The sequence below is a fragment of the Harpegnathos saltator genome, unplaced genomic scaffold, assembly GCF_003227715.2.
Source record: "Harpegnathos saltator strain DR-91 unplaced genomic scaffold, Hsal_v8.6 scaffold534, whole genome shotgun sequence".
Lineage (NCBI taxonomy): Eukaryota > Metazoa > Arthropoda > Insecta > Hymenoptera > Formicidae > Harpegnathos > Harpegnathos saltator.
This window is the reverse complement of record NW_020230354.1, coordinates 996,911-1,009,441: the sequence shown is the minus strand read 5'-3', so window position 1 is coordinate 1,009,441 and position 12,531 is coordinate 996,911. Positions and strand designations below refer to the sequence as shown.

The 12,531-nt window shown below is 52.3% G+C and overlaps 1 protein-coding gene across 2 annotated transcripts in view; it reads left to right on the top strand.

The window, feature by feature from the left end:
- Eip74EF (Ecdysone-induced protein E74) overlaps positions 1–12,531 on the top strand; it is a 205,822-nt gene that overhangs the window by 60,198 nt on the left and 133,093 nt on the right. For both annotated transcript variants that reach the window (XM_011139419.3, XM_011139418.3), the window contains exons 2-4: positions 887–1,187; positions 1,531–1,801; positions 2,122–2,223. In XM_011139419.3, coding sequence (XP_011137721.2) covers positions 1,044–1,187; positions 1,531–1,801; positions 2,122–2,223 — 517 coding nt within the window. In that variant the 5' untranslated portion in view covers positions 887–1,043. The remainder of the gene's footprint in view (positions 1–886; positions 1,188–1,530; positions 1,802–2,121; positions 2,224–12,531) is intronic.

Below are 12,531 nucleotides of genomic sequence, written 5' to 3'. Positions count from 1 at the left end.
ATGGAAATTGCCGGCATATTGCCTCGGCCCCTCTGGCCCCTCTTCACTTGACGACGATGGCATTACGCGAATTAGCCACGAACCATCGACGTCGTTGGTCGCGCACCGACGAGCAGCCTCGTGAGCTTAACGATCAGAGAGGCCTCTCTTCGGGGCAAAAATCTGCAAAATAATGAAGTTGTGCCTTCGACAGACATCTCTTCTGCATCTCTTCCCCGGATGCAATCGGTAATTGGGCATGCCCTTAAACGAAAAAATAGAAAAAAAAATTAAAATGTAAAACTTACAAATGCGGGCAGATTTTTTCTTTCATTTTAATATATTAATAGTGGTTAATTGTATCTTTGTATCTCCCGAAGAGATTGTAAATATATCGTAAATTCGAGGAACCGCGCTATCCCGCGGAATCAACTCGGTAGACTCGATCAGATTTCACATGCATCTGACTTGGTGATCTGAAATTCGCACGACGAAGCGCGAGAGAGAGGGAGAGAAAAAGATCCGTTTCCTAGCTGCGCTTCCCTAACATTTTTCCGCACAGTGTTACATCGCGGCACTAAATTCATGCGGGTGCTTGCACTACACGCGGCCGGAGAAAGTAACATGATAATCAAGCTGTGCGATTTAGCCGAGTTGAAATCAGAATCCGAATGAAAGTGCGAACGCGTACGGCGCACCGGAAGTCGTTGCGGGGGGGAGGGGGAGGGGCCGCCGAGCAAGATCTCGTTTCGCTCTTAATTAAACCGCTCGAACGCGCCTCGGCTTCTTCCGTGAAAATTCGCGCGTGGAGGACTTTGGCAGGCGGTCTCTTTCTTCTTCTTCTTCACAGGAATTCATTGCGAGCCGAGTCTGACGTTGGCGCGTTTGTGTGCCTTTTGTTTTCCAGGGGAACGACACGAGCGCGTAGAGGAAGCTGAGAACGAGCAACGTTCGGTTGCTGTACACGCGGCAGGCGCAAAGGCGGGGTAGTTCCCGGAGGTGGTTTTGGATGTTAGAGGGCGCGGGGGTGGCTAAAGTGGCCCCGCCGCCGGATACGGGTCCCGATGCCGGTCCCCGTATCGCAAACCCTCACGCTGACCACCACCCTCGTACCCAAGGAGGAGTCAAACATGCCCTTCATAGACGACGAGTTACTCTGGTGCCCTGACAATGACGGCAAGATGGTCGATCTAACCCAGTGCCTTCAGGTGAGTCGAACATGAGTCGACCATCCGCGGATTTGCAAAATCTCGAAAAGTCGACATTTCCGACTCCGTTTCTCGGAGACTCCTCGGAGATCCTAAGACTTGCTGTTGGTGAAATTTATGACTTATCATCGACTCGAGATACGAGCTACGAGTACTTTAACGAGCGAGCGAGCGAGAGAGAGAGAGAGAGAGAGAGAGAGAGAGAGAGAGAGAGAGAGAGAGAGAGAGAGAGAGAGAGAGAGAGAGAGAGAGAGAGAGAGAGAGAGAGAGAGAGAGATCTGCCGACCAGAGCAGATAAGCACGAGAGTTCCTCTCGTCATTCTGAAATCTCGTGTGCCCGCAGGAGAGCAACACAGGTCAGCCGGTGGAGTTCTCCCCGATGGAGTTGAGCGCTCTAGTTGGAACGCCGGCGGCGTCGAATGTGCCGGCGGAGGAGGGCGAGGGTATGCCCGGTGTCACAGGAGAGGAACCCTTCGATCCCCTGGATACATTCCTGCGGGAACTATCGGTTGACCTGCCTGAGCCTAGTCAACCGACCTCCACCACGACTTCCGTAACTTCCTCCTGTAGGCGGCAGAGGTACAACATCGCCGCTGCGAATCCTCTACTAGCAGGTGATTGTCGCGTATATCTTGCTTTCCAATCCCCAGAAGGGAGGGTTCTCAAACGTCTTCGAGACGTCTAAAGGATCCAAGTGAGATACTTGGATTTGTCTTCAGAGCTCGAGATGTTAGTGTTGGACTTGGTCGTTGATATCAAAATAAAAATGATTCCACAAACTTTGCATACGACGTTGCATTCAGATCTGAGTATCTCGCGTGAGAGACAAGATTGTTGCTAAACGCACTTGAAACACGCGCGTTGCGCGGAACGTTCCGTTTCTACCGTTACCTCGCGACATCTACAATAATCGTCCTCAACGTTGTGTGTCCAGAAAAGTTGGCGGCATCCTCGACGCAGGCGTCTCCGGCTTCCATCCCGTACGTCGCGCGGACGGAGATCAAGACGGAGAACATCCAGCCAGAGCCGAGTAAGGGTGAGTCGATATTTTAACGACATTAAATCTCTCTTCTATTCCGACGCATGTCGGTACGACTGCAAAATTGCGCGCCGCAATTACCGCTCGCTGCTCGATGCACGACTTTCATCGTCTTACCGACGACAGGACTCGCGGTCGGTAAGACGCGCCTTCGCCGAGATCTTACTTGCCGACGACAGGGTACAATCTTCTTTACCGTCGAGTAGGGAGCGCTCGCCTCAGTCCGCCATGTTGTCCGCCACGTTAGTCCGAAAGGAAAACCGGCCAAGGCCCCGCGAATCGCGAGCAGACATCCGCGTTAGCGATAATCTCGCGCGTGTGCGTTCTCGCGTATGGTGACACGGGAAAAAAAACAACGAGCGATGACGTGCGGCCGCGTACGCTGGCCCAATTCTTGCAATTTGCGAGCGTGTCGTAACGCGGCGCAACTTAGCAGCCCCGACATGCCTAAGGACGTCCGCAAAAATGGCGCCGTTTTCGTGGCATACCCGTGGCAGCCCGGGAAACGTCGACGGGTTCGTTTCGCCGCACACTTGTGCATACTTTACGCACTTAACCTCCCGAGGAATGCTGATACGTACGAATGCGCGTACGTTGAGACAACTTTTCTCATTCAAACGTTGCCGACAAGGTTATAAAACGCGAACCGCGTGAATAAACATCCGCGACAAAATGATACGAGAAAAAGGCAAATCTAGTCACAAGATTGACAAAGGTCATGTTATTCGGATCATTAAATCGAGATAAAATCGTTTGCTTTTGATTTTTATAAATTCGTCCCTGAAGAGGTTAAGCGTACGCAACGTCGTCGAGAGAAAATAACTTTCCGCCGTAAGTTTCATTTTCAATCAGACTATTGCATTTAATAATTTTCTTGAAAGAAACGCCAAGTACGGAGTGTTGGCGAGAATGTGTGACTCCTCTCGCAAATATTAAATATATATGTATATATATATATATATATATATATATATATATATATATATCGTAAGACGGAGGTAAATACCTGTTCGCGGCACGTTATTCGATGAACACGGACGCGTGCTCGCATTAATTAACGGATCAATTGACAGTAAGAAGCCGGCAGAGATTTGTATGAAAAATTTGTCGTTGTTTTGACATGTGCAAGATTTGTTGCGCCAAAATCCAATTTCCAGGCCGACAAGCGCGCGGCTTCTGTTTACGCCCGGTATCTGTAATTTTATCGTAAAGCGCGCGACTTCGTAAATATTAATCAACGGGATATATGTGTGTGTGTGTGTGTGTGTGTGTGTGTGTGTGTGTGTATATATATATATACGCGCGATAGCATTCGAAGCTTTGTTTTTCGCCCGGCGATTTTCGTTGTTTCTCGATAACAGCCGCAGCGACACTCGCTCGTCGATCGGCCGTCCGGATTTTTTGCCCGGCCGATCTCGGCGCGCCGCCGGTTTTGTCGGACTTCTGACGAGGCGGAGTATCGCCTTGCAATTTCGTCCTGACCGCAGGCCGCGACGAGTAATTACGAGCCGTTAGAACACGAATTGAAGTGGGTGCTCATCGTTGTTCTTTTCACATTTTTAGAAAGCGGTTGGAAAGTGAGAGACGAAACTTTCTAACAAAACTATTACAAATACAGCTCGAAATCTGTTTACGCCCCGCGTAAGTGTTATATTTCGTTTATTCCGCTGCGCCCGCGAAGAACCCGCGGAACCGCGGACGACATTGTTTTCCGACTCGGAATGTGTTTACACTCCGCTTGCGCGGAAACGCGCGCTCCGATTATCGGCGACAGTTGTTCGTGTATTTTCCAACGAAACCGTATTCCGCGTCCCTTAAATGCTCGAAATTTCGCGTAAGCCGTAGTAACGCTGAACCGCGACCGGCGGAAAACCCAACATGATTTTGGAAACAGTGAAAATAGTATTTCACTTTCGGCCACCGGCTTGCAAAACTTTGGCCTAGCCGCGAAAGAGAGAGAGAGAGGGGGGGGGAGGGAGAAAAGGTTTGCAAAAACATTTCAGATAGAAAAGAGACTGTCGATATTTTTATACTTGGCGCAAAAAGCCGAGCGGAAGATCACGATATACATGTTACATGCGTGTACGAATAGAATATAGCCCGAAAAATATTGCGCGGAAATTCAACGTATTAAAACCGCGTATCGAATATATAGAAAGGGGATAGAAAGAGAGGGAGGGAGAAAGAGAGAGAGAGAGAGAGAGAGAGAAATATGAGACGTACTCGCGGATTAATTTATGCCAGCGTTTTTGTCGCGGCATCCGCGATTTATATTTCACACGAGAGGCAACCTGTCGCTCCGTTTCTCCCTCCCTCCCCCCGCCCTCCTTCCGCCTCGCTCGGCCGTCTTAATTCGAAGCTGCGTTTCCGTCGTTTGTAGATTTATCGGGAGACGCGAAAACAGAGATTAATTGGGGCCTTTAATGTATCGAGGATGTCTCGCGTTATCCGGCAGATTTCGATCTGCCAGCCAAGCGATACCTAGTGAACTCGTTAGCCGAGAGCGGGAGGAAAGCGAGCGCCGTCTGTGCGAGAGCGTGTGTACGCGTATACACAGGCTAGTTTTCTGGCGTGTCGAGTGGCGTGTGTCTTCGGCATGAGCATCACTTTCACCGAGTCCCCGGTGCGTAACGCGCGCAAAAAGCGAATTTTCACGCGAGACGCTTCATTACACGCACGCCTCGCGCGACCGGACGGACGCGCGAGGCGTGCGCGCGCGCGTGTCGACGCGCGGATTTTCATACGCGAACGCGTGCGTGCGTTTTATTACATTTCGCAGCGTGTCGCTGCGATATTCTCTCTCTCTCTCTCTCTCTCTCTCTCTCTCTCGCGAGAGGTTCTGCTCAATGATTGACCTCTTCCGAGACGACCACGATCATGACGACCACGACTACGACGACGACGACGACGACGACCAGCACGACGATGAAGAAACCGCCGAGCGCGCTCGTGAAAATAGAAGTAGGGCAAAAGAAAGTAATCTCGCGTTAAATGTTGGAACGCGAATAACTATATAATTCACTTTCGACTCGTTCCGTTCCGACTAGAGCGACCAGCTCGGTGCAACACGCGCATTTCTTTCGACGACTTTCGCGATTCGCTAGATCATCGGGAGCGCGCGAGCAAAAGGCGATCGCAGAATAACCTTAGCCGGAAATCACACGACCTCGCAAGATCCTCCTCCGCGGCTCCTGCGCGAGCGGATTATTCTCGTCGTTCTTCGCAGATTTTTCATTCGTCGAATCGCCCGAGACCGAGGCTGCGATTCCCCCGGAGCCTGGTCGTCGCGAGCCACCACGTGGCCGCCGTCGAGAGTCCTGGAGAATCCGGGGGATCCTCTCGCCCGCGGATTCTACACCCCACGGCGGCGGCGGCGGCGGGATTCTACCGGGATCACGGATTCTAGGTTCCAGCGATATATCATAGTCCTCCTCGGGACAGGGAGCCGGGATGCCGCGGATGCTCCGTTCCAAAAGCGCTCCTCGCGTCGCGTCCTCGCGCGTCGGGAACGATCCGGAGAATGGAATTCGTCTCGATAACGCGCGAGTGCATCTCCGACAACCTCCGCGCGCTCGCTGCGTCCCCCACCGGCCCCCCTCCGGTCTCCATCCTCGTTGCATCTATCCATCCAGCTGTCCTCCGCCCGTCCGCTGCACTTGTCGCTACCCTCGTTCCCTTGACCCTCCCTAAACACATAAATTTCCCCTCGCCGCCCCGGGGTCGTCTCTGTTTCGCTCCCTCCCTCCCTCTCTTTCTCTCTCTCTCTCTCTCTCTCTCTCTCTCTCTCTCTTTCTCACCGCCTATGTCGCCGCCGCCGCCGCCGCCGCCGCTCCTCGTCCTCATCCGTCTGTTAATGCCCGGTTGGGGCCCCACGGAAATAGATCCGAGATCCCCTGCACCGACTTTCTCCGCTTCCTCGCCTGAGCAGCCTGTAACAGGTGCAGCGAGAGCGCAAGGATATTGCGTCGATGTATCTTCCATCGACTCGTGGCTGGCGAGGGTGCGCGGCGCGAGACGCGTGATCGATGAATCCTCGCGTCGCTGCGAGGGAATCTCTCGCACGACCTTTCATCAATGCGCGTCCTTAATCAATACGACTGGTATATTTAACGTGGTCTCATCGATCGTACGAGCCGCGCACGAGTCGCGCGACGAGCAGGTTCCTCATTAACGTGCGTACCGCCGCGCGGTACGCATGAGCGTTCCTCATGAGCGGCCGAATAACGCGCTCGAGACGCGCGCGGCCGTCGCGCGGCTCCGTCGGACAGAAAGCCGCGGGCTTTTAATGAAGCGCGCGGACGCGCTTCGATGTTCCGTAAAGTCATCGGCGCTCGCTCGCGTATATCGATCGCTAATTATAGACTCCGGCGCACTCGCGATAATCGTAGTTACGCCTCTCCGCGACGACGAGTGCGCGCCAAGAAGTTATATTTCCTCCGCCGCGCCGGCCGATGCTATCAGCCGTGCTCGCGCTCGCGTCCGAGAGAGGAGAGCAATTGTTCGATATACCCTCCTCAAGCATCGCGCGTTAGGCAATCGCGTGGGAACGGACGGGGCGAGGGTTAATTGCGAATCCGCGGAGGGGAGCGCGGTGGATCTAAGTAATTCTATGCTAATTGCCCGCCCCGTCCGCGCGGTCTCTCTCGTGGCGCTACTCGCGAAACTCGCGAGAGCCCTCGCTGATCGAGAGCTGATAACTCGCTTTTCAAGCGATTCCACTTTCTGCTCCTCGCTCGCTCGCTCGCTCGCCCGCCCGACCGACCGCCCGACCGACCTTTTACGCTTTTCTGGGTTTCGCCGTGGTAGACGTCACTTTAAACGCCGCGGAGCGGAGCTCGCTTGCGTGCGCGCCACGCTGAATCCCACGCGACACGCTGCGCTTGCTGCCACACTTTTGCGCTGGAATTTGCGCCGCGCTGCAACTTTCTTGCGGACTTTTACTCACGTGGACCCCGTTGCATCGCGAATCCCGCGAATCCGCCCATCGCGTCGGCGTGCATCGCATTGTCTCGCGCTATCTCGCGATCGCTTATCTTTGCGATTCTCGCGATCCGAAGCTGCGCGGATCCGCGAATCGTTAATTGCCCAGGTATTGATTCCGCTCAACTTGCGTCTCTCTCTCTCTCTCTCTCTCTCTCTCTCTCTCTCTCTCTCTCTCTCTCTCTCTCATTGGAGTATCCTTTTCTCCTTCTCTCGACAGCGAGAGTCCGTCTGGTATCGGTGGCGAGGTTTCGGTTTTCCAGTCAGCCCTTATCGAATCGATCTCGATAATTTGTGTGACAGAAATCCTCGTGAAATCCTTATTGCCACTTTTGGAGGCTCGAAGAAAGATATTTTTAATAACTGTTTAATACCTGATTATCGCAACGGTTTTTACTTGCATTTTATCTTTATTCTTTATTTCGACAAGTAACACAATTATATACACAACTTGTTCAATCCTGCAGTATTTATGATAGGCAAGCGGGGAGGGGGGGAGGGGGAGATAAAATTTGAAAAAGGATGATAAATAAAACAACAAAGTCCCTTCCTTTATAATCTCTTTATTATTATGCTCCATTGGCGTTGGAAATTTCGTGTCAAGATTTCAACACTCGGAACAGGCGGAACAGGAAAAATAAGAATCGCGAGTTTCGTCGCCGACTGCCGCCGCTTCATCCTGCCTCGTCCTGCGACTCGTCCTGGATTTCCTCCCGGTTACGGTTATCGTGACTGGGCACTCAGTGACACTCCGTGCGAACAAATCAATCGGAAACGTGAAGAAATTAATAGTTACGTACGACGAGCGGCGCTATAAATTTCGACGACGCATACCGTATACGTGTACCTTGACATAGTCCGACGCACCTTGACAATTCGAATAGATACCGCGTAGATCCGCCAAGTGCTCCCGGGAATGTTGACGTTGTAATTCCCGGAATACGTGCTCGTTTGTTATTGTTCGACTCTGTCGGCTCGCGCAAGGTGACTTTGACCCTTCGGAAAATATCTACAAACCGTTTTGGTAATCGCGTACGCTCGCTTTGCGCTTCACTTAGTGTTGTCATTGCGTGTCGAGCGGACGCACACGCGCGTGTATCGGAGCGTTATCGCCGCGCCGGTTGATTAAAGCATTTCGTTCGTGAAATATTCGCTCGCGGCTACATCGCCACCGCCACGGCACTTAACACGCGTTTTTTTTCCGATCGCGTTGCACCTACGCGTGTGTCAGTGAGTGTCCAGTGGCAGATACATTGCGCAAATCGGGAGCAGGATACTGGACCGAGCAGCCAGGACGGAGGAGGAGCATACAGGATGCTGTGACTCGGCGCTTCGTGCATTTCCAGGTGTGTTGAACCGCGTTGATCGTACGAGAGACGCTTGACGAGCCGCGCGCGAGTAGGATTGCCGAGTCGAAATTTCGGGTCTGCTCGAAAGGCCGCTATTCGGAGCCGTGATTTGGCAAATAATCGCAAGTTTGCCATGAATCATCTATTATCTCCATCTGCGCGTATCTCGCGCGAAACATCGGCCCAAGCAGCCGAGAAACGGTTTGCAAGCACGAATTCTTGATGAATTACGCTGTCGGTGAAAGATCGTAAGATCGATAATTTTCATTTAATACGAATACCGGCCTGAGTCCGAGCAGTGTTGGAATGTTTTGTCTAATAATTCTTCTTAGGACGCAACTTTCACCGGGGAGTTTTCTCCCTCTTCACTCCGGTATGACCTTGTTATTGTATCGAGTCTAAATTAAAATTCTTTTTGGCGTTTACGCAACCGCTATCTTTACTTTTTTACAACTCTTGCCTCCTTGCCTCTCGTCGGTTTCAAGATCCTATCGAAATTTACAACGCCAATAAAGCAACAAAGTAACAAAGAGATTGTGAGAAAGGAAAATGTGTTGTTTTATTTTCATCTCCAGCCTGTTATTCATCTGTTTTAATTATTTGATATTTGCTTATCTCACGTACTCTTTCTCTATCTAACTACTATCTTCTATCTATCTACTATTCTCTATCTACTTATCGACTGAGAAAATTAATACGTCTCTCTTTGTCTCTCATTGACATATTATCTCATTGTGATTAGGAATAAAGGCGAAACGCGTATAAAAGATATTGAGATAACCAAATATTGCATAATTCCTGGATGCCTGTTTTTATGAGCTTCAACGGCGTTATCCAGTAACATTGGCATCGCCAAGGTAGGACCATAGTCTGTACAATGTTATTGTTATTACACACCCGATACGAGACGTCAGCGCGTCTATCTCGCGATATCCCGAGATTCCCTTGAGACTTGAGACTCATCAAGCCTGACGGAACCTGCGGGATTCTCATGCGGAACCGATAATTTCGACTCGGCCGCGAGCAAGGATATCAAAGCTCATGAAGGATTTCGAGGCTGCAAGCGCGCGGGCCACGATGTTCCTCTCTCTCTCTCTCTCTCTCTCTCTCTCATTTTTGCCATGACCCGTAACTTTTCGTCGGAGGAAAAATACGCCGCTGAATTCACGCGGCACGCAACGGCGCGCCGCGCCGCGTTTACGAGGAATCGCGTGTAACGAGTCGGCTTCGAGGGATCCCGGGGTCGGTTGGGTAATCGGCTTCCTCGTATTGCCACACGCCGGTGCCACCAAGGCGCAGCGTGTCTCTCTCTCTCTCTCTCTCTCTCTCTCTCTCTCTCTCTCTCTCTCTCTCTCTCTCTCACACACACTTCCATCACCTCCTCCTCCTCCTTCCTCGTGTATCGTTTGAAAGTGAATTCAAGATGGCCACTTTGAGTGGCGGCGCGTACAACGAAGCCCTCGGCGCGTACGCATTCGCGCGTACACGCTCGAGGCTCGCTCGCGCGCGCGCGCGGCCGGTGATAGTGCACAGCCGCGTAACGAGAGTGTTGACATTTTCTGCAATCGGGTCAGGGCCCCTCGGCTCTCGCGCGCGCGGCCGGTATTACCTGTATAACCCCTTCCTTAAGGCGAATTCGCACGCGGATGTAAACAGCGTTCAGCGCGACGAAAAGCGTAATCTCCTTCTCTCTCTCTCTCTCTCTCTCTCTCTCTCTCTCTCTCTCTCTCTCTCTCTCTCTCTCTCTCTCTCTCTCTCTTGCACGCGCGCACCTTCTCACTCACGCACCGCGTCCTACGTCTCTTTTTTTTCTCTTTTTCTTTCTTTTTCCTCGTCGAAGCGCAGCCTTTCAGCGCGCTCATAGGCGTAGCGCGGCCGCTTCTCTCCTCTTTTCCTCGTTTCCTCCCAATTACGTGAAGGCTCAAGATAAAAAAGAGCGGGATAAGATAAAGCGGTATTGTAAAGAAGGCGTCCTCTCTCTCTCTCTCTCTCTCTCTGTCGCTCACGCGGTACGTGCGGCACGCAACGTTGTAGCACAGTTTCGCTGAAAATAGCGTCGCCGCGGTCTAATCTGTCGTAAAAGAAGGAAAATAAAGAAACGAGAAGGAGCGAAGCAAGCGCACGGTAAGAATAGATAAACGTGATAAATCGCGGCGAGCCGCGAGCGCGCTCGATCGCGACTCGCGCTCGTCGTCGAGCGGGCGTCCGCTGACGGACGGAAGTCGAGGAACCACCTGTTGAAAATCGGCCGTTGTCTCGCGGTGACGACGCCGGGGGTGGCGTTGGAGGGTTGGTTTTTCGCGACACGGCAACTCGCGTTCGCCCGCGGTCGCCGTTGGCGCAGCGCGTCTGTGTCGATGTCAAAATCCTTTCGTCCGGGAAGTTCGCGGGTAACGAGGGGCGCGAGAGGGGTGGAAATCAGTCGGCCGCGACACGTAGGAAAACACGGTTGCGTGATGCTGCAACTTCTTCCTCGTGTCCCGCCGCCGATGTTGATGAGCGACGGCAGGTGCGGGGCGAGGGAGAAGAGAGAGAGAGAGAGAGAGAGAGAGAGAGCTCTGTCCTTCTCGGGATTCGGAAGGGGTTGACAAAAAAATACCGGGGCGCGATCCCGGCTGCTGCAGTTAAGACGCGTTAACGGCAACACGTGCACAGCCCGTCGCCGGCCCCACAGAAGCGCGCATCGCTCTCTTCGGGGAGTCGTATATGCAGTCGCTTTTTATGTCGCCGGGCTTGTTTACACTGTGAACTTCCTCCTCGGCGGAGACCAAGTCTCCCTTTGCTCTCTCGGCGGCTGTCAAAGGGAGGAGCGGCCTTTCCGGCGCGTTTGGGAAATTTTGATCGAGAGCTCGTTGCTCGGTGAGACGAGGTGAGATGACGTGAAAGGCGTTGGAAGTTAGGAAAGCAGCCCTCTACTCGAAACTTCATGAGAAACGCTAATCCGCCCGATAAGAACAATATTTTCGTCAAGATACGTCTATCGCGCTCTATTTATCGCGCAAATAAGAGGAGCGCGAACCGTAAGAATCGCGACTGGCGTGCGCCTCTCTCTCGCCGCTTTCGTGCGCTCACGTGCGCACATCCGGGATTTTGTCGGGTGTGTTTTTTCGTAAGAACGTGGAACAGTTCGACGCAATCGGAAGAAATATTGGTCGACCGATAAGAACAATATCTCCATCCTGCGTCGCGACGTTTCTATTTATTACGTAAATAAAAATTCGCGCCTTATCTCGCCGCGAAGCGAGGAAATGAGCGCCGAATTGCGGTTAAGTAATAACAGCCGTGTGGCGGTTAAAGACACGTGCACAACGGCGCGCGATGCGCGGCGGTTCTTTTAGACGGAAGAACCGTCGTCGGAAGAAGCACACCGCGCAAAACATTGATCTGCCGGCGAGAAAACGTCCGCCCCGAAGTTTCTCTCTCGCTGGTGGAAGTGAAAACTCGACTTTTGAGTGCATTTCCTTTCGGGCAGAAGCGAATCTCTCTCTTGTATTTTTTCTCGAAAAAAGAAAAAGGACAAACCATCCTGTGCATGTCGTCATGCGACAACGAGACCACTCATTTCACTCTTGTCCCTCGCGACCCGACAAATAGATCGCGCTCCCATCCTGCGACCACCGTAGGGACGCGTTGTCCTTTAATCACGCGAGTCAAAATGCGAGGAAAAGTGCGCCGCGGCCGTGCAAATCATCGGGACAGGAAAAACGTCCGGGAGGAGAAAAGAGAAAAAAGCGGAGAAAAAGCAACGTGCAAAAGCTCGTCGCGTTTATCAGATCGCACAAGTCCTGGCGGATCGGCGGACACTCTCTCTCTCTCTCTCTCTCTCTCTCTCGCGGAAGTCTCCAAGGCCCGTCCATTGTGTCGATACCCGCTTCCTTCCCTCTTTTTCGTTTAAAAATAAAACTCGCGGTGCAGCCTCGACAATGCGTGCCGGTGCGCCTCGGTAATAATTAAGTCTCGAAGGACGGGACGGTAA